Source organism: Rhinopithecus roxellana, chromosome 5, assembly GCF_007565055.1.
Source record: "Rhinopithecus roxellana isolate Shanxi Qingling chromosome 5, ASM756505v1, whole genome shotgun sequence".
NCBI classification, from domain to species: domain Eukaryota; kingdom Metazoa; phylum Chordata; class Mammalia; order Primates; family Cercopithecidae; genus Rhinopithecus; species Rhinopithecus roxellana.
The window spans coordinates 19,493,898-19,519,932 of NC_044553.1; the positions used below are offsets into that span (position 1 = coordinate 19,493,898).

Genomic DNA, 26,035 nt, shown 5'->3' on the forward strand with positions numbered 1-26,035 from the left:
TTAGAGACTTAAATGTTAGACCTAAAACCATAAAAACCCTAGAAGAAAACCTAGGTAATACCATTCAGGACATAGGCATGGATAAGGACTTCATGTCTAAAACACCAAAAGCAATGGCAACAAAAGCCATAATTGACAAATGGGATCTAATTAAACTAAAGAGCTTCTGTACAGCAAAAGAAACTACGATCAGAGTGAACAGGTAACCTACAGAATGGGAGAAAATTTTTGCAATCTACTCATCTGACAAAGGGCTAATATCCAGAACCTACAAAGAACTCAATCAAATTTACGAGAAAAAAACAATCCCATCAAAAAGGGGACAAAGATATTAACAGACACTTCTCAAAAGAAGACATTCATACAGCCAACAGACACATGAAAAAATGCTCATCATCACTGGCCATCAGAGAAATGCAAATCAAAACCACAATGAAATACCATCTCACACCAGTTAGAATGGCCATCCATTAAAAAAATCTGAAAACAACAGGTGCTGGAGAGGATGTGGAGAAATAGGAACACTTTTACACTGTTGGTGGGACTGTAAACTAGTTCAACCATTGTGGAAAACAGTGTGGCGATTCCTCAAGGATCTAGAACTAGAAATACCAATTGACCCAGCCATCCCATTACTGGGGATATACCCAAAGGATTATAAGTCATGCTGCTATAAAGACACATGCACACATATGTTTATTGCGGCACTATTCACGATAGCAAAGACTTGGAATCAACCCAAATGTCCACCAGTGACAGACTGGATTAAGAAAATATGGCACATAGACACCATGGAATACTATGCAGTCATAAAAAAGGATGAGTTTGTGTCCTTTGTAGGGACATGGATGCAGCTGGAAACCATCATTCTTAGCAAACTATTGCAAGAACAGAAAACCAAACACTGCATGTTCTCACTCATAGGTGGGAATTGAACAATGAGATCACTTGGACACAGGACAGGGAACATCACACACCGGGTCCTATTGTGGGGAGGGGGTGGGGGAGAGGGATAGCATTAGAAGATATACCTAATGTAAATGACGAGTTAATGGGTGCAGCACACCAACATGACACATATATACATATGTAACAAACCTGCACGTTGTGCACATGTACCCTAGAACTTAAAGTATTAAAAAAAAAAAAAAACTAGAATAGTATTTCTACTTTCCTGTAAAATAATTGTATCTCTAACATCTGAAACATTTCAAAAATTTTATGGGTCTCTGAACAAGCTGTTTGTCCCTGGGTGAGTTATTTGACCTCCTTAAGCCATATTTCCTTAAATTGAGGAAGGAGGTAGTAACATCTCTTGTAGAGTTCATGTATTAAGTAATAAAATTCATGTAAGAAAACAACAATAGTTTCTGGTATTTACTAAAAGCTCAGTGAAATCAGCTAGTGCTATGTGGACCTCTGAAAAGGTGATGATCATGTCTATCTCAAATTCGAGCTAAACTCAGATGTATATATCTGTTAGTTACATACAGATTTCCTATGTGCTAAAATGCTATTAAGGACTTTTCATGAGTAAATATTATTACACCTTTGGGAGTCATTAAATAAAAACTTATGCTAACACACACACACACACACACACATACACACACACAAAGAGAAGAAAAATTAGCAGGGCATAGTGGTGCATGTCTGTAATCCCAGCTACTAGGGAGGTTGAGGCAGGAGAATTGCCTGAGCCGCAGAGGCGGAGGCTGCAGTGAGCTGAGATCGCGCCACTGTACTCCAGCCTGGGCAACAGAGTGAGATCTTGTCTCAAACAAACAAAAGAATTTCTGAGCTCCAGATAATTAGTGTGGTTTTTTTCTTCCTTACCCCCACCTTCCTCTTGTTTCCTCCAAAATGTTTACCAAGTGATCCACTCAGTTTTAATTCATATGTATGATCTAATTTTGCTGTGGGGACTGGTATTTCAGTTAACCTCATGAGGTTATTTCCTGCATTCTGCTTTCATTATCTTGAAGGGGTATGTATTAAATCCTTTCCACACCCCATAGAGTAATTTCCTGCATCCTGTTAAAAGCTTCAGAAAGCAGTACAGTTTAAAAAACAACCACTTCACCAGGCCATCCTGTGGAGTAGAGATCATCTATGAGTTGGATGGAGGTAATTGCTAAGCCAGACATTTGAAAGATTAAAAATATTTAATAAACAATTTTATTCAAAAATAGGAAGGTTAAATAGAAACTTCATTTTGCGTAACAGTATGAGACTGTCAGATTAATAATTTTTTTAAATATACAATGGCATGAATATGTGTTCTGATTCTGGTATTATTTAGAAGAGTCTTCTTTACTTGATTTATACTCAAATCTGAAGGAGAAAGTAGAATTTCCTCTCAAAGACATAAAATGATGTAAATAATTCAGAGCCACACCTCATCAAGAAGCACAAATACTATTTTCCCACGTGCAGTCTACGGTCCTTTAGATAGATACGACACGATGGTAACTCATGAGAACCAAATTTCAAGAGTAAGTGGGGACCTAAAAGCACAGTATTTCTTGGTGTAAAGTCAGGAGTCAGTAGCAGATAATGAGTAAAGGATGATGTAAGTGTTTGGTAACTTGCCAGGCTGAAGCTAAGAGAACCTCCTATGCATGACTTGTTATTTTGTACAGTGCAGTGGCATACACCCTAACATATACCTTCTTACCTCCAGCTCAATTTTTATCACAAAAATGAAGACATTTTTCAGATAGACTTCCGAGGGAAACACTTTCAGTATATAACTCATCTTGTCACAGTTTACGAATCTAGGAACTACAGTATCTACTCTAAATGAATAAATCCAATTTAATATTGTTAAAATATGTTTCCAGATTTCAAGGTAATTTACTATCCTAACACAAATGTGAAAAAAATGCTCTTGAGCCAACTGCATACCTATGCCTTCAGAAACTTAACAGAACTTGATCTCACTTACAGTCCTATAGCTGTAAGATAGGTCAATCAATTCCATCAGTCTGGCTCATATTCCAAAATATAAATCACATCAGCTGAAACAATGCACTCAAGTAGCTGGCAAGTACTCTGTGTCCTTAGATACTACTCTTCTAGGGTTAAACTGCAGACAATGATGTCATTAATATTTCATTATGAATTCATTTCAGAAGTCCAAACTGATAAGCAAACTTCAAAGGATTCTGAAAAACTCATCCAAAGCAAAGTTCAATCATATTTGGCAAAACTGTCATAAAATTTGACATTCAGCTGATTATTCAATAAACAAAAATACATTTTAACAGTTATAAAATTATGTCATTTGTGCAAAGAACTGCTTGAGGTTTCTGAAAGTAGAAAAGATACAGGCTGCTTCGAAGGGAGTGAGTTATCTCAACTTATCAAACTCCTTGTTCTACTCTTTACCCCCTTCTCACTACTGCACTTGACTAGTCTAAAATAAAATAAAATAAATAAATAAATAAGATCACAGGTTTTGAAATAACTGAATGCATATGTACCTGATTCAATGAAATTTCCTGTAAAATAGACAACATGGATCCTGTCCAATAAAAATTTATAACAAAAATAGGCAATGCTCATGGGGTCTGCTTTTCTTTCTGAATACTATATTCCCCATCTCAATCCCACGTGGGCAGCCCCCAAAAGGCAACATATCTTCTTCTCTTTCAGAAACTTCAGCATCTTCATGAAGCATGAATGCTGAAGCACATACAACTTCAACTATCACCTCCATGTGAATGACTGAAAACTGGGTTTCTGCTTTGTCCTTCCTAATTTCCAGTCCATATTCAATAATCTGGTGGCCACTTTCACCCAGACATGCTGCTGTCATCTCAACTCAGCTTGTTCTAAAGACTTCTACTACTGCTGGCTTCCACCATCCCATCCCCACCTTCAGAGCAATCAAGCTTTCTTTATATCTTTCGCCTCTTCCATCTCTTCTTTCTAATTGCCAATGCGCCTGCTACAATGTAAACCCTTATTTTACCTTCATTCAACCCCAAATAACTCCAAGAGCATCCTGAGCCTTTCTACGTCTAGTACCATATATGTTTTTTCTCTTTCTCAACATGTTTTTAAAAAGTGAAGTTGTTAGATACCTAAGACTTTATTTTATGCTTGATATTTAAAAGTGTGCCCAAAGTAAAAAGTCCCCAAAGTCATTTGAACTACAGTATAAACCGAGTATCAAATATAAACTCCCAGTAGAGAAATATACCTAGTAAATAATAATCAAATAAACAAATTACCTCTATGAAAGATGTATACAAATTACAATATATACAAAGCTGTCAAGTTTTATTTGCACAGATGACAAATGGAAAACAAGTTATAAGTAAAAATAAAGAAATGTTCTAATTTACTAAAATAAAGATGTTATGACTGTAGAGGTAACGGTATTAATACAGCATCACAGAAACTAGAAAGAGTGAAAAACCCTTACAGACCCACCATCTTAACATTAAGTATTATAATCTCTTTGGATTTTTCCCTTTTTGTTTTCCATGCTCATATTTTTTGCTCATTTTAAATCATAACTAAAAAGAAATTCAGTTGAAATTTCATTTACTTCATTTTCATATTGTTGAATATGTTGATTTCTTCCTATTATTCATTACTACAAATAAAGTTGCAATGAAGCTTTGCTTATTCTAACTTACCTCTTCAGGAAAGATTCCCAAAAATGGGATTAGTGGGCTTGGAAGTATAAACATTTTTATGACAACTAAAACATCTTGCAAAACCTTTCCAGAAGGATTGTTACTAATTTACAATGCCACAAAAGCATGCATGAGATCATCAGTTTCACCACGCCTTCATTAGCACTGAACATCACAATAAAAAGTGCTAACAGTTGGGAATTAGTAAGTAGCAGTAGTATTTTATTGTTTTGTCATTTTAATTTGAATTTCATGATTACTACCAATGATGAACAACCTTTTCAGTTTTAAAAATACTAGTTGGGTTTCTTTTTTGAATTGTGTATTTTGGTAAAATTAAATGCCCATTACTAAACATTCCCCTATCTGTTGCTTGGATTTTATCTTACTTTTTTCCTCTGGAGAATGAGGAACATGTATTATCTCATATAAGAAGTCTGCGGGAAGAGTGGTCCCAGACTCAGCTGCTTCAGCAGCTCAACACTGAGGGCCACCAGCTTTTCACTTTATCAACCTTGGCATTTTGACCTGTCATCTTAAACTGACTTATCTCATGATCTCAAGACGGGTGCTGAGTTCCAGCTGCCACATGCAGACAACAATGTCCAAAGACTCAAAGGCTACCTATACTTTGTGTGTGAATGTGAGTGTGAGTGTCTATAAATTTTCTCTCTGGATTTTGGAATAGTATAAATACCACAAAATGTACATTATTTTCTCTTATAATTTAAAAAGTACCTGTATATTTGTTGTTACAGTTCCTTTATCATTATATCTAGTGTACTTTTTATTTTCAAAACTGTTTTCTTGCTAATGTAACACATAAACAGAAAATGTACAAAACAAAAATGTATAGGGTAAGGATTTATCACAAAATGAAGATCCACGTAACCACCATTCAGATTAAGAATACTGCCAGAACCCCAGAAGTTTCCATAATTGGGCCCCCTAAAATATTCCCATAGTCCCACCTACCCAAAGTAACCACTATTGTGAATTTTACACTAATTTCTTGGTTTTTCTTTATGGCTTTGCCATCTGTCTACACAAGCATCCCAAACACTGTAGTTTTTTTAGCCTGCTTTTCAAACTTTATATAGATAGAATCCTGAGTATGTATCTATCTTCTTTAATTCATGTTCAGTGACATTCATCCATGTTGAGAACTGCTGTGGTTTCATTTTCATTGCAGTATAATATTCTTCCATATGAATGTACTCTCTTATATTTATGCATTCTACTGTTGATAGAGATCTGTACTATTTCTAGATATTGACTTTAACATAATGTTGTGCACATTCTTTTACGTATCTCTTGGTACTCGTGCACAAATGCATTTCTGTACAGTACATAAGGAGGAGTGAAAATGCTGGGTCACAGAATACACGTATCTGCAGCTTAGGCAGATAATGCCAAATGATTGCAGCAACTTGTACTCCCATTACCAGTGTATGAGTTTGTGCTTTTTCATAGCTTTGTCAATATTTGGTATACCATCTATTTCATTTTAGCAATTCTGGTGGGTGTGCAGTGTTCTCTCTTTGTGGTTTAATTTTGCATTTCCATGACTACTGAGACTGAGCATTTCTTCACATTTATCAGATGCTTCTTTTGTGAAGTGCATGTGTTCTCATGCACGTTTTCAAAGTCCAGTTTTCTTTTTCTTATTCATTTGTAGGTATTCTTAAAAAAAAAAAAACCCTCTCTATTGATTGTATATATACTATATATATTCTCCCATTCTGTCTTGCCTTTTTACTCTCTTTACAGTGTTTTTGATGCACAAAGTTTCCAATTTTAATACAAGCAAATCAATCTTTCCATTAGGCTTTCTTTGGTTTCTTATTCAAGAAGTCTTTCCCTTTCCTGAGTTTGTTCAGTGCTTTGAAAGTCTCAAGGATGCCTCTTCTTTCAACAGTACATGGGCCTGAAGTATTCCAGCTTTAGGGAAGCAGGCAGAAGATGCAACAAATATCAAAATATGAACAAGGCAAATGGAAGACTTGTCTATAAACAAATCATGCTTTTGAAAATGACAATATTGGTAAAAATGATATGGTTTAAAGGTAACGCAAAACTATCTGGAACTGACCTATCACAAGTTTCTAAACTGGACCTGATACGGTAAGTTATTATACATATACAGATAAAACATTTAAAACGAGTAGAACTTGCAACTCATGCTTATAATACAGAATAAACATTCTTTTCCAGTATACAACACAAACAAAAACTGAGCATATGCTGGCCGATTAAAAAGTATCATCAGCAAATTTCAGAGAAGTTAATCATATAGAGGTAAGTTATCTGGTAACAAAACAATCTGGTTAGAAAGTAATATCTAAAAGATAACTAGAAAATCCCCATGTATCTGAAATTAAGAAATATAATTCTAAATAACTTACAGGTTAGGTTAAAAAGATAAAATGGAAATTAGAAAATATTTTGAATAGAATATTACTGAAAACATTCAATTTTATTAGTCTTTTAAATAATCAGTATTTGTTTTGTTAATTCAATTTATGTTTTTCTATATCAGTATCAATATTTGTATTTTTATGACAACTGAAACATCTTGCCAAAACCTTTCCAGAAAGATCGTTACTAATTTACAATACCACAAAAGCATGTATGAGATCATCTGTTTCACCATGCCTGAAATAGAAAACTTTCTATTTTCTATTTCAATGCTTGTGTCTTTATAATTTGGTTCTACCTACTTTAGGTTTAATTTGCTGTCCTTTTCTGACTTTCTGAGAAGCAGGTTTAGTTCACCATCTCCCAGTCTTTTGTTCATAAAGGTTTAAATTTCTCATAAAACACAGCATTATCTGTATTCCACGTGAGTTTTATAGGCCTTCCCAATTTGTGGCTTTTTTGTCGGGGTTAGTTTTGAAAAATTCTCAGTGATGATCTCTTCAAATACTGCTTCTGCCCAATTTTCTCGGACTGCTTCCTGGGACTTCAATTTAATGTATGTTACTCCTGTTTATTGCATGCTCTGGGTCTTCTTTTTAATTTTCCATTCCTCTGTTGTCTCCAAAATTCTGGATAATTTTCTATCTTATCTTTTAGTTTCTTAATTCTTGTATTTGCTTTGTCCAATCTGTTATTAAGCTCATCTGTTAAGTTCTTAACATTACAGGTTTTTTTGGTTCTAAAATTTCTAGTTTTTTAATACATTTCAGTTCTCTGCATTTCTCAAATTTTTTTTAATACCCTTGAACACAGTAAACACTGTTATATTAAAGTCAAAGTCTGTGCCTAATAACTCCAAATTCTGGAGTTCCCAGGAGGCTGATTCCATTGTTTATTTCTGCAAGTTTTCATTTGCTTTATCTGTGTGTGTGCCTAGTTCATCAGCTTATGTGCCAAGTTAGAAATAATAAGGTCTGAGATGGTGTTTTCTTCTTTTATTTATTTATTTTTGAGACAGAGTTTTGCTCTTGTTGCCCAGGCTGGAGTGCAGTGGCATGATCTCGGCTCACTGCAACCTCCACCTTCTGGGCTCAAGTGATTCTCCTGCCTCAGCCTCCTGAGTAGCTGGGATTACAGGCGCTTGCCACCACGCCCGGCTAATTTTTGTATTTTTAGTAGAGATGGGGTTCTGCCATATGGGCCAGGCTTATTTTATTCTTCCAGAGACTATTTGCTTTTGCAGGCATCCTGGAACCCCTAAATCTAATTTCTAATCACTATAATCTAATTTTAAGAAACCTTTGGGAGGCTGAGGCGGGCAGATCATCAGTTCAGGAGATCGAGGCCATCCTGGCTAACACGGTGAAACTCCGTCTCTATTAAAAATACAAAAAAATTCACCTGGCATGGTGGCAGGCACCTGTCGTCCCAGCTACTTGGGAGGCTGAGGCAGGAAAATGGCGTGAACCCAGGAGGCGGAGCTTGCAGTGAGCAGAGATCGTGCCACTACATTCCAGCCTGGGGGACAGAGCCAGACTCCATCTCAAAAAAAAAAAAAAAAAGAAACTGTATGATGCATATATAAGATGTTGCTACTAAGAAGAACTGTTTATCTCTGGTTTACTCCAGCCTTTTGGGGTGTCAACCCAATGTGAGAGAAGCATACTAGACTCTTACAATTCTTGGTGGGCCCTGAACTTATTATTTTGTTGGGGGAATCAAAAACATATGCAAAAAGGGACACAAAAAGAGTATGTAGGCATACAAACAACTGAAACAAGAGCTGAAAAAACCCATAAATATTTGGAAATACACATACAAGAGTAGCAGCCCTTGTGTTTAATTGGTACGACCTTTATGTATTTTCCCACATTTAACTGTTTTCTGTTAAGTAATACTCCACAATAGGTCTTATCTGTTTAATTCCATTAAAACATTTAATACTGTGACAGATACAATTAGGCATTTATTCCTACTTTAAGTCATTATTTTGTAACTTGTCTTAATATCTTTATTGATGTTTCTGTTTATTTCTTCCTCATCATTTTTATTAAGTCATTCAATCATTTCCAAAGTTTTTTTTTTTTTTTTGAGAAGGAGTCTCACTCTATCACCCAGGCTGGAGTGGAGTGGCGTGATCTCAGCTCACTGTAACCTCTGCCTCCTGGATTCAAGCAATTCTCCTGCCTCAGCCTCCCAAGTAGCTGGGATTACAGGCGCACACTGCCACGCCGGGCTAATTTTTTTTGTATTTTAGTAGAGACAGGGTTTCATGGTGTTGCCCAGGCTGGTCACAAACTCTTGAGCTCAGACAATCCACCGGCCTCGTCCTCCCGAAGTGCTGGGATTACAGGTGTGAGCCACCACACCCAGCCAAGACAAAACTCTTAATTATCTATCTGTAGAAGTAGACAGATCCACCATTTCTTTTCATTCTAATCTCTCTGAAAACATCTCATGCTATTGTAAGATAAAGCAGGTAACAGTCTAACTTTGGTAAGGAGAGAAGACGGAGAAAGTTTCTCCTTAAGATTTTTAAGGAATAAAACAGGGGTGTTTTAAAAAAATGGTAAGTATTAGTAAAAGTACCCTTCAGAAGGAAATTTCCCAGAAAGCTTTATTTCAGGAACAACATTCCTTTAATCTCAGATAGGATAGATACCTACAAAATGAAATAGTAGGAATTCACTCACCCACTGGGCTGCTTCCAGCTCCATTTGGCACTGAGAGGTCTGTAGTGCTCAACATCCCACCTAATAACGTTATGGAGAGAAGGCAGAGGGCACAGAATGAATATGAATTAGGTCTCTTTACCTGACCGAATGTGAACCGAACAGAGGTAACTCTCACTCTAATTCTAAAAAGACACACACAAAAAAAACTAGCTCAGTCTGAAGTTGGCATTAATATGTAATCTGATGTAGTTGCATATCTCACATATATGAGTTTACCTTTCAAGCTTGATGTTGCCTTCAATACCAAATAGTGGTATTGCATCAATACCAAAATAGTACACACTGATAAAAATGGGGGCAGTATGTAGGGAGTATGATTAAATCACTAAACTAAATCTAGGACTTAAGGGAGAGGAGACATTGCATTATGTAAACTAATACAATAAATGCAATGTAAATTCTACTGAATTAATGAAGTAATTCAGGCAGGAGGAGATGTAAAAGATACTCTAACTCCAATCAGGTAAGTCTGTCACCCATATTTTTAACATGAATGGCTCACACTCTACTTTAAATCCTTGCTTGTGATACCTAACTAAATTTTCTGCCCGTCAAAGTATGGCTTTCCCATGAGAAGGAAAGCATATAAATGGCAGGTTCTCAGTACTGTTCTACTTTGTACGACACAATGCTACACCCACAACTGATCTTCAAAAAAATACTTTAAAATGAGGCCAATCATGTAGCAGTGACTCTTGCTCATCAAAACAATACAATTAAGAATAGCAAAATAAGAAACTGCTTATGTTAGCAATGACTTTTTTCACCCTCTTTATTAAAGAACCAGCATAATAGGTATCACTACATACCTGCATTGCCAGTACTCGGTGGTCTCTGAGGAGCTCCAGGAGACACATTTCTATGTAATGTGGTTTGAGGTGGAGACAGCATGCTTGAATCTGTTAACGTTGAGCTGGCTGCCAAAGATGGGGACACCAATGAACTCCCTGGGTTAGTGTAGGACAAAGCATTGGGGCTGGTCACTGGAACTGTGACAGACATTGAAAAGTTCTGAGGTGGCAAACCAGGCTGTAAATAAAGAAAAAGAAGGAAAAAACTGTTGGTTTCATATTCATCTACAAAGTAACTTTTGAACTTTAATGTGGCAAAGTAACTCAAGTTACTAAAAGTAGAGGATAGGGATAGGTTCTTAACCAATTTACAGCTTAAAGCTATTTTCTTTAGAATTATGTTTGAACATGAATATGCCTGACAGGAGCCTTTTCAATTTCAATTTTATATATTAATATATACTATCTATATTCTGTATTTCAAATATTCATAAAGACAAATTTAAGAGGATAAATCTGATAATCAAGTAGTGTTGTCAAATTTAGACATTACGAAATATATCACCGTCACCAAGTAAGCATAATTGGCACTTCGATGTAAACCTTAATAACATTACATTTCTATTGAGAGATACCAAATATAATGGAAGGAGAAAAGTGTATACACACATTATTAACTTAGTATGTCAAATCTGAAAAATCATAAATATGTCCCATTCTGATTAACTAAATTTCTAAAGGGCAAAACTAAGAGGTAAAAAAAGTAATTACATACATAACAATGCAATTTGAGTTAAATGAAAATGCAAAGAAATCTAATTTAAACAACAAAATTAACTACTAACCAAGCCAGTAATAAAAGTAATGAAGTTTTTGGTATCTTCTTTAAATTGTATAAAGATTAAATTACAAATATTGTAAATGCTAACCTTCCCTCCCTCCAAATTATTCCATGCCCCCTTTTTAATATTTTCCTCTTGCATTTCCTCCATAGACCATTTACAATATGCTTGTTAACCATGATAAATATATGTTGCTTTTTAGAATTTAAAGTGGGAGAAAATAAAACAACTTTACTGTGCCCTCATTTTAAAAGAGTAACATACAAAAATAAGGTAACACTGCTAATTCAAAGTTGGAAGAATATATTTTATTGTACTTTATTCAATAGTTTATTTCATGTAGAAAAATTATAATACATCAACAAATATAAAAACAGTGGGTATATGGCAATTTTTTTCAAAAGTAAAACACTTTTATTTGTGCAATATCTTTGCAGCTTTAACATTAACTGCAAGGTCAACAACATCCCTTCATTTGCTACTGTATTGTTTTTAAGAATAATAATGGTATTTGCCCAAAAGTAACTCATTAAAGCCATTTTTTTTGTGTGAGCTGGCTTCTTATACAGGTTGAGCATCCCTAATCCGAAATTCGAAAATCCAAAACTTTTTAAGCACCAACATAATGCCATAGAGAATCCCACACCTGATGTATGGAAACGCAGGCATACAATCCACAGTTTATTCAGTGTCTCCAAGGGGAAAAGGACCTTCCAGTCTCCCATCAGCTTCAATATATCTTTTCTGTGCCCACTCAGATTCCCTCACGCAAACACATCCACAAAGGGTAATAAAATGGCACATGTGTAGGCTACACATGCTAACAGCAGGTTCCCCATGATGCTCCACATGTGGCCAAGACCTATGACATGGGTAGCTGAGACAGTGACATCTTTGCTTTCTGATGGTTCTATGTACACAAACTTTGTTTCATGTACAAAATTATGAAAAATATTATATAAAACTTCCTTCAGTCCATGAGTATAAGGTATGTATGAAACATTAATAAATTTAATGTTTAGACTTGGGTCCCATCCCCAAGATATTATACATATGCAAATATTCCAAATTTTGAAAAAAATCCCAAATCTGAAACACTTCTAGTCCCAAGTATTTCCAATAAGGGATACTCAACCTGTAGTACAGGACTACTCTGAAGACATGATCCATCATGCATACTTTAGGGCATAGTTTTGAGAGAATTAACTCTGATAAAATAAATATCAGCATTGAAACTAATTTGTTCAAGGGAGGCTGGCCTATATATACAGAATTAGGAAATTAGATCCAAAATAACTGTTTTAAGTAGCTCTTGCCAATGAAGATTCCAGTGAGAATTCTTTGAAGAACTATGAAGTCTAGGAGCATGAGCTCAAAGAAAAATACTCTTTCACTATGGTTAGATGAATGAGTATACAGAAACTGTAAAGTCACTATTTGCTTTGCAATCAGTTTAAGAACACTGTTGCCTTAAATTAAAATTAAACCAAGCTGCTCTTCCTTAGTATCTACAGCACAAAAAAAGAACAAAATTTGGTGGTATTGTTGCTAAGTGATTTGGGGACATTAACAAACTGCAAAGCAGTAAGTTTAGCTCTACTATTACAGCAACTATACAAAATAATTGAAAATAACTTAGAAAAAAAACAAGTTTTGCAACAAACCTAACTACCATACACTTTGCTTTCTCAAGATCTATTGAAGAACATAAATGCTTTTAAGTCATGGGAACAGAGGGAAAGTTATACATATTCTATAATATAAATCATAGAATTTTAATGCTGGAAGATACCTTAAAAATCATGAGAACCAACTCACTTTACAGACGACGAAAGAATTCAAGATGTTGAGGTGCCCTATCCAAAGGTATTGGGGTAAGAAGTAGCAAAGTCTGGATCGGCATGTTTTCTCTTCACCTCTACATTTAAGATACTGAACATGTATGAGATTTCAGTAATTTTAAAGTTTTATAAAAAATACTAATAAAATGCCTTTCTTCCCTTCTACTTATTGTTGTTATCACCCACTATAAAAATAAGCAACAAGTTGTTTGGTCAATCTCTTCATGCACAAGATAAAAGCACAAACCATACTTTAGTACTCACTGCGATTTTATGATTCCGCATCATATTATCAAATTCCTCATTAATTTTTTTATATTTTTCTTCTGTATGTGGAGTTAGCACATATGAAGTATCAGGGTCTGGGCTGTCGCACCCTCTGTGTTCCTTCTTGTTCAGAGCCTAAATAATGAAGTTAACAAAAAGGATCAACAAATAAAAAGTAGAGGTAAAGTAAAAGTACTTACAGGGCCTCGTTTGAAAATAAAATCACTATCTTCATTTAGTTTGCTGAATCTGTCCTCCGAGAGTGGACTGTGCTCAAAGTAATCGTCAGCATCAGGGCTCTCACAACCATTAAGGCCTTTCTTTCTTAAAGTCTGAAATACAATTGGAAAATTCACACACAAATAATGCTAACTTGCCATGAGTTTTTCTGTAAAATTTATTAAGAGAGCACAGACGGAATGAACTGAATTATACAAGAGCCACTGAAACGGTTTCTAAATTATCACAAATGTACTTACTTCTTCAAATAAGATAAACATTATATATAAGTAAAATTAATCCTCCCGTTGTATGTTAAGAGAAAAGGAATATTTACTTGTTTAGATTCTTCCTTTTAAAACTTCTTAAAATACTAAATTACTCACTGCTCTGACAGTTAAAACTCAAATCTGATTAAAGCCTGATCAATTTATCAATTTAAAATTCTATGATCAATTTATCCAACATAACCAATGCATGAAAGAACTAAAATAGAAATCCATAAAAATGATACTTTGAGAAGTTATCGCATCTTTATAAATTGAACATTTCAGCAATTTCACGTACTCTTCCTTTCTGCCTATCAAGAGTTTACCTTACTCAACAGAAAGAATCAGCACAATATCCCAATAATTTCATTCCTATTATTCACTTTCCTGTATAACTTTGAAATATAAAAGTTCAAACTTGATAATTACTTATGTCTGCAATGACTCTTTCCTATGTAGAATGTATGAATTATTAGTGACTTTACATACTTTTAAAATTTGCACTCAAAAGTTATTCAGAGTGTATTTCATGGTTTGATTTAATCCACTGATTTGACTTTCTGGAGAATTTTCTCTTCTTTGTTTTTTCTGAGATGCAGTCTCGCTCTGTCGCCCATGCTGGAGTGCAGTAGCACAATCTTGGCTCACTGCAAGCTCCGCCTCCCAGGTTCACGCCATTCTCCAGGCTCAGTCTCCAAAGTAGCTGGGATTATAGGTGCCCACCACCATGCCCGGCTAATTTTTTTTGTAGTTTTAGGAGAGACGGGGGTTTTACCATGTTAGCCAGGATGGTCTTGATCTTCTGACCTTACGATCTGCCCACCTCGGCCTCCCAAAGTGCAGGTATTACAGGCGTAAGCCACCGTGCCTGGCCCTTTCTGGAGAATTTTCTTGAGTGCCATTAAAATATCTCCCGGATTATACTGACTTTTTTTTTTTTAACTTACTTTGGGGTAAGTATAATGCAAAAAACAGCTGGTTTTCTGATTTTTAACTTAAAGTCATCATGAAATAACTTGTCTGGTACTTAAAAAAATAAATTAAAAACCAAGAGTTTGAAGATATACAGAATATTCCTTTACTTTCAGAATGTCTAATTTCTTTCCTTCTTCTTTTAAAAAAAATCCTGGTGGGTCTTAAAGTAGAGTTACAGGGTTCAACACTGAAATAGCTGAGACTTCTTAATTTTCTGGCCAACTGCACAGAAGGATTAAGAAGTTAAAATTTCCAAGTAAGCCTAACTAACAGAGCTTTATTAGGAAACAAAGCTTGATCACTGAACTAGTCCCAGAGAAGTTCATCAATAAATGATTAAATTAGATCTAAAGATATTTTTAATTATTTCATAGCAGATCTTAGTATCCTTTAAATATGATTAGCAATAATTATGGATGTTTATTTTACTCCCTTTTTCTTGAACGAAGTGGAATATAAACAGTACATTAAGATTCAAGAATTTTTTTCTTAAGTTTCTCCAAAGTCAAATTATTTTTAAATTTCACTTTATTCCATTTGATTTTTAAAAATTTTCCATGAACAATCATAAGCAATCATTAGTATAGATACATTAGCTTATTAAATTACTTAGCATGTGGATATAGCAAACACGACATCTATTTCTCCAACATTTTCTCCATGGCACTAGGCTCTATGAGCCTAAGTAATCACATGGACTTTTATGTGTGCTTGGCCATAAAAGGTCCTGTTGTTGGGAGCACTAAAGGATAAAGGCATTTATCCGCCCCCCCCCCCCCCCCACCCATGGTAGCAAGTTTACTTGCCAAATCTTTCCAAGTAGCTATGGGCAGTGAAAACGTAGACACTCAGAACACTGGAACACATTGAACTCTTAAAACCTACACAGCACTAGAAACAGAACAAATATAGTAGGTGCCTACACACAGATCTTATCATAAAGTTGTTGATTTATTCTAGTCCTCAATCTCTGATATTTCCCTTCAACTTTCATCTATTTTAAGACCGGTTAATTCAGTCTTGCTCTTCTTAGTAAGCAGTAATGCTTATCACTGAAATTTTCACAAATGGCAATCACCAAGTATATATCTCTTTGATCATATTTTAATTGCCAGAGAAAAAAGACGACAGCTTTTGTTCAATAACTACATGAAATTTTTATTCTACAAGAGTAAAGAGTAGGGTTAACCCCACTTGTATTTATGAGGAAGGAAAGTGCTCTGGTATCTCCAGCTCTGCAAGCTTTCACTTCAGATGGGGTTTCTGTCACCATGAGAGAATTTAAGAGGCTCTATCAGCTTTGTAGATAATAAGCTAATGTACCTCTGTTTAATAGGCAACTTGTGTCTCCTTATCACTAAAACACGAAGAGTTGTTTTGAGGACCCAACTACCATAAAAAGACTTTTTCTGTCTTCACATTACCAAATAGCACAACAGTAGAAGTTTCTCCTGTGCCACTGGTACTAACAAGTGGAATGCCATAATCTATTAAGAAGGCCAGGCAAGGTACATATGAACCAGGCCAGCTTCAGTCTTCTCACGCACAAGTTAGTCACAATACAGACACTTGCTCAATGAGGAAAACACAGTGTGAAAGGTCACCACTATGAGAGATCTGCTTATTCCTCATAAAGAAAAAGGAGAAAAATGCATCAGGAGTGCTAGTACTGTGTACTCTTTATAGCTATTACTAGTCATTATCATAATCCATTCTAAAGTAAAGAGAACTTCAAAGATACTTTATTTCTTGTAAATAATGTGAGTTTTTCTATGCCATTCCGACAAGCTTAAGGAGAAAACTGAACTGTGCCAAAATAATTTCAAATTTCAATGGTGTGCACCCATTTAAGTTGACTTATCCCAGTTGCTTTTCTTAAAGAAATGTATTCTAAAACATACATTACAGGCTGCTATAAAGATCAATTTAATGAGTAATTATTAATCAATTTAAGCCGACTGGCTGCACCCTGTTCTGTACATGTTCCAAACTAATTCAAAGGTCCCAATTGGCAAGATTACTTAAATAAAATCCTAACATTAACACACTTATTTTTTTCATCAGTTCACTTCTATAGAAGACAGTATTTTTGGAGGGTCAGTTAAGCACTTATTAGAAACAATCATTTTTCTATTTATGTCCATTTTTCCATTTATGTCACAACAAAGTTTAATTCCATTATGATTTTAACAGTTTCTTTGTGACTTGGGCCAATTCAGGTACTTTCTGCATATTGTCATTTACGGTAGAAAATGCAAGATTTAAGTAATAAACTTAGCTAACATTTACCTTTCAACATCAGTTATGTAAGCATAGTGAAATATTTTTAAATGAACCCCAAAAAACTAAATATCTTTAAAAACTATGTATTGTTTAGAGCACATTCCAAGTTATCTGATTCTATGGGGTTTGTGCCTTGGTTTTGAGCTATTTTACAACTCTATAAACAGAAGATAATTTGTAGAAAACTTAGAGTAAAGCAAATAATTTGTGTTTGTAGATGTGCAAATAAATTCCGTCTGGTGGAAGTTCAACTGACTTCTTCCCTCCACTGTGGAAGAGCCAGTTTTTGTATTTATGAAGCAAATTCATTTGGCCTTCTTAGTGGGCTTATATATTTGTCTGATCTTTGAATTTACCAAGGCAACATTTTTTTCAGGCTCCCTCACTAATAAATGACTTAAAATCTTTGACTCATGTTCACTTTATATCTGTCTGACAGTCATAATTACCTTTACAAAAAACTATGTTACGGCCGGGTGCGGTGGCTCATGCCTGTAATTCCAGCACTTTGGGAGGCTGAGGCGGGCGAATCACAAGGTCAGGAAATCAAGACCTCTTGGCTAACACGGTGAAACCCCGTTTCTACTAAAAATACAAAAACAAAGCTAGCTGGGCATGGTGGCGGGCGCCTGTAGTCCCAGCTACTCAGGAGGCTGAGGCAGGAGAATGGTGTGAACCCAGGAGGCAGAGCTTGCTGTGAGCCAAGATAGTGCCACTGCACTCCAGCCTGGGTGACAGAGGGAGACTCCATCTCAAAAAATAAAAAATAAAAATAAAAAACACGAAAACCGAAAAACAAAATTATGTTACCACTTATGAGTGTGAAACCACCCAACTCATTGATTTCAGACCTAAATTCAGGAAAAGAGATTCCTAGTAACTCTCAATAGAACCTATTATTGGAGCAAGTATTGGTTTTTTTTTGTTTGTTTTGTTTTGTTTTGAGACGGAGTCTCGCTCTGTCGCCCAGGCTGGAGTGCACTGGCCGGATCTCAGCTCACTGCAAGCTCCGCCCCCCGGGTTTACGCCATTCTCCTGCCTCAGCCTCCTGAGTAGCTGGGACTACAGGCGCCCGCCACCTCGCCCGGCTAGTTTTTTGTAATTTTTAGTAGAGACGGGGTTTCACCGTATTAGCCAGGATGGTCTCGATCTCCTGACCTCGTGCTCCGCCCGTCTCGGCCTCCCAAAGTGCTGGGATTACAGGCTTGAGCCACCGCGCCCGGCCAAGTATTGGTTTTTAAAAGGAAGAAGTACTATGCTGTTCTTTAAAATTTTTTAAAAAATATTTGATTAATCTGTATTAATTTGTTATAATATCAAGTATCAAGGAAATATGATGAGAAGGCCTGTGGCCTTTCAAAACTCATCTTCAAAATCTTCTTGTGATAATTCATAAATTCTTATTTATATTACAGCATTAAGAATGTTAACTGTCTAGAACAGCAAACCCCACAACCTTCCTTTCCATCGGAAGCCACTAAGACCTAAAATGAAATTCAAGTTGGTGGAGGAAGAGAGGAGGGCATACTGCCTAAAAATATTTCCAGGAAAAAGGAATCCCTACATGATATCCAAACTATTTCTGTGTTGCAAATGTCCAAATTGAACTTAAAAGAGAAGGTTTTGCTTTGTTGTCCAGTATTAATTAAACGAGTTTTACCTAAAGGAAGAGGAATTTTAAAAGACTTCTTTCTTTTGTTTTGTTTTTTTATTTGCTGACCTTTTTTTTATTAGTATTACACTTTAAGTTCTGGGGTACATGTGCAGAACGTGCAGGTTTATTATATAGGCATACATGTGCCATGGTGGTTTGCTGCATCCATCAACCCGTCATCTACATTAGGTATTTCTCCTAATGCTATCCCTAGACTAGCCCCCGACCCCCTGACAAGCCCCAGTGTGTGATGTTCCGCTCCCTGTGTCCATGTGTTGTCATTGTTCAACTCCCACTTATGAGTGAGAACATGCAGTGTTTGGTTTTCTGTTTTTGTGTTAGTTTGCTGGGAATGATGGGCAGTGTCATCCACGTCCTTGCAAAGGACATGAACTCATTTTTTTTATGGCTGCATAGTATTCCATGGTGTCTATGTGCCACGTTTTCTTTATCCAGTCTATCACTAATGGGCATTTGGGTTGGTTCCAAGTCTTTGCTATTGTGAACAGTGCTGCAATAAACATACGTGTGCATGTGTCTTTATAGCAGAATGATTTATAATCCTTTGGGTATATACTCAGTAATGGGATTGCTGGGTCAAATGGTATTTCTAGTTCTAGATCCTTGAGGAATCACCACACTGTCTTCCACCATGGTTGAACTAATTTACACTCCCACCAACAGTATAAAAGTGTTCCTATTTCTCCACATCCTCTCCAGCATCTGTTGTTTCCTGACTTTTTAATGATCACCATTTTAACTGGCGTGAGATAGTATCGCATGGTGGTTTTGATTTGCATTTCTCTAATAACCAGTGATAATGAGCTTTTTTTCATATGTCTGTTGGCTGCATAAATGTCTTCTTTTGAGCAGTGTCTGTTCATATCCTTCACCCACTGTTTGATGTTTTTTTTTGTTTTTTTTGTTTTTTTTTTTTTTTGTAAATTTAAGTTCTTTGTAGATTCTGGATATTAGCCCTTTGTCAGATGGACAGATCGCAAAAATTTTCTCCCATTCTGTAGGTTGCCTGTTTACTCTGATAGTTTCTTTTGCTGTGCAGAAGCTCTTTAGTTTAATCGATTCTATTTGTCTATTTTGGCTTTTGTTGCCATTGCTTTTGGTGTTTTAGTCATGAAATCTTTGCCCATGCCTATGTCCTGAATGGTACTGCCTAGATTTTCTTCTACAGTTTTTATGGCTTTAGGTCTTATGTTTAAGTCTTTAATCCATCTTGAGTTAATTTTTGTTTAAGGTGTAAGGAAGGGATCCAGTTTCAGCTTTCTGCATATGGCTAGCTATTTTTCTCAACACCATTTATTAAATAGGGAATCCTCTCTCCATTGCTTGTTTTTCTTTCTATCTACTGCTGACCAAACACTCCAAAGAGTAGGAAGGCTCTTGAGTTTAAAATTTCCATACCAATTTAAGGAAAAACAGTGAAGGCCTGAAATTTAGTGAGTGCCCTGGTTAAAACCTCCATTTAGGTTAGTTATATCCACGTCTGTTTCTTTGATGAGGCTGTTTTACAACACTACAGAGATGGACATTAGTTAACTTACAGAAAACTTGTAGTAGCTACAAATAATTCTCATTTGCAGAAATTGTTTCCTATGAAATACCACTGATTGTCACCCTGTGGATACTGACCACTTTTGTTTCTACTTGTAAATTTGCTCCTGCATTCTTTAACTATACATGTGTTATATTTTGAGTTCTCCTCTGTTTATGATCTTATTGTTCCCTCATTCATTAATGAATCAAATAAAATCTCTAATATGCTCATTTTATAATTTTATGACAGGAATGTTTATGCCTTCGTTCAAATCTAATCTGCAACTTGGAAGACTTATAATCCCAACTACCCGTTGCACACTTTCATTTGGATATTTTACTAACATTTCTATTTCAACTTAGCCAAGATAGAATTCATTAGCTTTTATTAAACAGGTCTCTCCATTGGACTTACCAACCTAGTCGACTTTATTCCCTTTATTCTCTCTCTACATTCACATGGAATACCAAATTTTGTATATTATTTCCCTTTCTACTGTCCCCATACTCACTCAAGCCTGCACTATCTTATGTCTACACTCTTCTTTTTTCCACTTTTCTCTCTCTCCATTCTATCTGTTCCATAAATTGTTACCAATACAGTTCCCCTCAATACCATTCTGAATTTCTCACCTGTTTTAAATCAATTTATTTTTACATGAAGATTATCAGTTGTGCCTGCAAGGAGAGTTATCTTGTAAACCAGCCTTGGTGGCAGAGATGAGAGACCATGGAGCCCTTAATATGGAGTTCCTGGTGTCAGGCCTTCAGGAAGCCAGATACTCCTGCCTCCTGCCTTTGGGTGCTATCTGTCTAAATCCTTTCAATAAATTCTTTCTTTAATTGGAGCCACTTTAAATGGGTTTCTATCCCTTATAATCAAAGAAGCACAAGGAAGAAAACTTGTCAGTGATCCTTTAGGTAACACACTATTAGTCTCTTTATCCAACTCACATATTTCTCAAAATAGTCTGGCTAGTACCTCCACAACCTAGAATTCATAAAGAGTCTCAAACCTAGAAGTGATAATTAATTACTGCTGTTGGTCAAAGATAACTGATTGAAATAATGGTATCTACCCAACAAAAATCTTTTAAGTCATATGTCCTGTCATTCTACTTATAGAGTACTCGCAACCTTCCCTTTCAAATTCAAGGAAACATTTACAGAATTCTGGGTATATGCTACCACTCAGCTGACCCTGTACATCTGCTTCTCATTTTCTGGTTTATATACTAAGCCTCTTGGTGAAACAAGAGATGGAAAGGATTAAGGGAAGAGTTGAAAAGAGAAAGAAAAAAGAGACTTGAGAAGACAAAACAATACTGTTTAGACTTTTTTCTAAGTATGTTGTTTTCTTTTACATAATAAACTTACAAAAATTTATTTCAAAATGAATTACTAATTACGCAGGGCAACTCATTTAAAATGGGTTTCTTTTAGCTTATGCTCTTTCATGTTAAATACTCAGCAAGAAATTATATATTTAAAATTTCAGCCACATTTTCCATGGAAATGTTATATGTATAAAATAGTTAAATACAAACTTTTATATACAAAATATAAAAAGTTTTATATATATAAAAACTTGCATGGAAAATAAGCGTGTCTAAAATTTTAAATATATATATGTGATTCTATTTGTTTGGAATGGAATTTGACAATTAAAAGTTGAGTATATGTGAAAAGTTTTTTCAGTTCCTGGTAGGCAGGAGTTAAAAGTGCAGTCCATTTCGGGGTGTGTGTGTGTATATTTATACAAACATATATAATGTGTGCATATATATATATGTGTGTGCACATATACATATTACTATGATCTTTGGCATCTGTTTACAGAGTAAATAAATCAGGATTATCTTCCCAAATATGTTTAAATAAATATTTAAAGCATATGGGCTCTTAAATAAGAACTTATAAATATCCCAAGGGACTGGCATTTTCTGGAATCTTGACATATGACACTAAATTTTGGATAGAAGAGCCTATACTGCTGGAGTATTTGCTAGAGCCCGTGCCTGCACTTTTAACTCCTGCCTACCAAGAACTGAAAAAAAATTAACATATGGTCAACTTTATAATTGCCAAATTCCATTCCAAACTAATAGAATCATAGCACTTAGAAGTGAAACTATGGAATTGAAAGTACTCAAAAATTATAAATGCATGGTTTTTAAATGAATGAGGAGTTAACGGATTTAAGTCGATTAAATAAACCCACAAAACATTTAACCACCCACCTTAAACCTCATTGCTGTGACACAGCTGAGCAGTAAATGCTCCATAAATACTGGCTGAGTAGTCAGTAAATCTAGCACAAGTATAAGCAAGTGCTTGTAAAATAAAGAAATCATGGCTTGAGCCAGGCGCGGTGGTTCATGCCTGTAATCCTAGCACTTTGGGAGGCCGAGATGGGAATGGGAAGATCACTTTAGGTCGGGAGTTTGAAACCAGCGTGGCCAACATGGTGAAATCCTGTCTCTACTCAAAATACAAAAAAATTAGCCAGGCATAGTGGCAGACACCTGTAATCCCAGGTACTCAGGAGGATGAGGCAAGAGAATCGCTTGAACCCCAGGAGGTGGAGGTTGCAGTGAGCCGAGATCGTGCCACTGCACTCCAGTCTGGGTGACAGAGCAAGACTCTGTCTCAAGGAAAAAAAAAGGAAAAAAGAAATCATGTCTCAAGTTTCAAGAAATTTTTTAAATTTCAAGAATATTTTAAAAATGAGAAAAGTTCTCTTTCCTTATTGTAAATAATTATTTCCAGTTTTGAAACATATACTACCTATTCTTTCTAGCTACTCTGACAACACATAAAAATAATTTTTAAAAATTGTGAAATAGGAAAGGTATGTACAAGTTTATATAAAATTCAACAAATAATTATAAAGTGAACATTAGTCATTTCAATCAGGTCAAAAAAATAGACCAGGCCGGGCGCGGTGGCTCAAGCCTGTAATCCCAGCACTTTGGGAGGCCGAGACGGGCGGATCACAAGGTCAGGAGATCGAGACCATCCTGGCTAACCTGGTAAAACCCCGTCTCTACTAAAAAATATAAAAAACTAGCCGGGCGAGGTGGGGGGCGCTTGTAGTCCCAGCTACTCAGGAGGCTGAGGCAGGAGAATGGCGTAAACCCAGGAGGCGGAGCTTGCAGTGAGCTGAGATCCGGCCAGTGCACTCCAGCCTGGGCGATAGAGCGAGACTCTGTCTCAAAAAAGAAATAGACGAAGGCCAGAACCCTCCCTATCTCCCTTCATCACATAACCCTCTCCTCCCACCTTTACAGGTAATACCATCCTAACTCTGTGATGACAATTATCTGGATTTTCTTTATAGGTTTACCACACATATACATATCCCTAAAAATATAATTTAGCTATGCCTATTTGTGAATGATATGTAAATGGTACCACACACATGTAAATGGAACCACACACAGTATACTATTCAGTCTTGCCTCTTTCATTAACACTGTTTATGAGATTCCTCCATAGAGTTACATAGAGTTATAGCTGGTTCATTTTCACTAAATATTGTATTACATGGCTTGGAAAAAAAAAAAAACAAACTTGTATCCATTCTATAGCAGACAGACATTGGAGAAGCTTCAATCTTTTGAATCTATAAAAACGCTGCTGTGGACATTTCTGTGGACAGTCTACCGCATAATGTGCACACATTTCTCTTGAGTATGTATTCTTAGGAATAGAAGTATTAGTTCATAAAATATGTGGATCTTCGGCTATACTAGATGATGTCAAACTGTCTTTTAAAGTAATTGTCTTAATGTGCATTCCTACCTGTGGGATTTAATTTGCAATACCAACCACTAATGAAGTCAAGCACATTTCGTATCTACTGGCCATGTGGATGTTCTCTTTTGCGAGGCACCTGTTCACTCAAGTACTTTGCTAAGTTTTCTACTGCCTTTTGATAATTGTTTTATAGTAGTTCCTTTATTTATTTTTATAGTAACTATATTATAAGTAGTCAATGTAAGCCCTTGGCTAATTTTATACATTGTAAAAATATTTTCCCATTATGTGGCATTAAAAGAAAAACAAAAAGCGCTCATCTTTGGATGAAGAGTTCTTAAACAGAGTCAAATTTATCAGTTTTTTTCCTTTCCAGTTATCCATACAATAGTGATTTTTATGTCTTATATAGAAATCCTTTCCAAAATCATGAGGATATTCTCCTATATCATCCTGTAAATAGCTTTACAATTTTGCCTTAGGTCTATAAGGATCCTGGAGGTAATTTTGTATAAAATCTGATGTAAGTCCAATTTCATGAGTTTTCCATATGGATATCCAATTGTCCCTACACCACTGCTTAAGGAGTTTGTTCTGCCACCTCTATCATATATTAAGTATCAATATATGCATGGTTCTGTTTCTGAGCTATTATTCCATTGGTATGTTTGGCATTTGGTATTTGTGCCACTGCCACTGTATGTTCATTCTTATAGCTTTAAAATTAGTCTCAATATATTGTAGTGCAAAACCCTCTCACCTTGTTCTTCCTCAATGTCTTCTGTTCTATTTTCTCTGTGAACTTTAGAATCAGTTGTTGAAATTCTTTCAAAAAGAATTTCTTGGGAGTCTGATTGATATTTCATCAACTCTACAGAGATTATCTTATGTGGCAAAGATATATATAATTTGAGACTTCTAATCCATAAATATGGTATAACTCTATATTCCTAGGATATATTCAACTTAGTCATAATATATTATCTCTTCTACATATTACTGGATTTAATCACTGTATAAGTAATGCTAGATGCTTTGATAAATCCATAAATCTCAGTGGCTTAACACAATGAAAGTTAATCTCATTTATACAAAGCCCAAGAAGGATGTTTCTTATTCTCAGTGAGCCCTGTGTGAGAGCCCCTGTGTCAGAGCCCAAAGACATTTATCTTATGGTTCCACATATAGCACCACAGGGTTCCCATTCTTAGCACATGGTATGCCCAACAGGGAAGAAAGAGTATGAAGATTATGTAGGAAGTATCTTACTGGTCATGCCTGGAAGCAGCCTGCATCATTTTCATTCACATCTCCTTGGCCAGAGGTCAGTCACATGGCCACTCCTAACCACAGGGAAGGCTAATACAGAGTCTAGTTTTATGCCCAAACAGTAGAGAAAACGGGTCATTCTGAAAATAAAAATGTCTCCCAGGCGGAGGTCGGGGAGAGCTGAGATCACGTCATTGCACTCCAGCCTGGGCAACAAGCGAAACTCTGTCTCCAAAAAAAAAAAAAAAGTCTCCCATAAAAAAGATATGAACACAAAGCAGACGACTAACATTTTGCTAAAGACTTTCACATTTATGTTCAGTGAGACTGGCTTCTGATTATTATCTTTGCAACTCTCCTAGTTGGTTTTGCTATCAAGGTTAGGCTAACTTCTAGATAATGAGGAAAGGAAAGCTCTTTGTTTTTACTATTCTTTGGAAGGGTTTGTGAAATACTGGAATTATTTCCTTCTTAAAAATTTGCTAGTATTTGCTTATGAAGCCACATGGACTT

The 26,035-nt window shown here is 35.8% G+C and overlaps 1 protein-coding gene across 18 annotated transcripts in view; it reads right to left on the reverse strand.

Moving 5' to 3' along the window:
- Positions 1–26,035, reverse strand: part of MEF2A (myocyte enhancer factor 2A) — a 162,458-nt gene that overhangs the window by 37,946 nt on the left and 98,477 nt on the right. For 4 of the 18 annotated variants that reach the window (XM_030930094.1, XM_030930097.1, XM_030930095.1 and 1 more), the window contains 4 exons: positions 13,541–13,678; positions 13,254–13,367; positions 10,612–10,831; positions 9,761–9,820 (listed from right to left, as the gene is read on the reverse strand). In XM_030930094.1, the coding sequence (XP_030785954.1) occupies positions 9,761–9,820; positions 10,612–10,831; positions 13,254–13,367; positions 13,541–13,678 (532 nt within the window). Of the gene's footprint in view, positions 1–4,270; positions 6,577–9,760; positions 9,821–10,611; positions 10,832–13,253; positions 13,368–13,528; positions 13,679–13,743; positions 13,876–26,035 lie in introns of those variants that run through there. The other 14 variants (XM_030930110.1, XM_030930109.1, XM_030930103.1 and 11 more) reach the window with 5 other exon arrangements.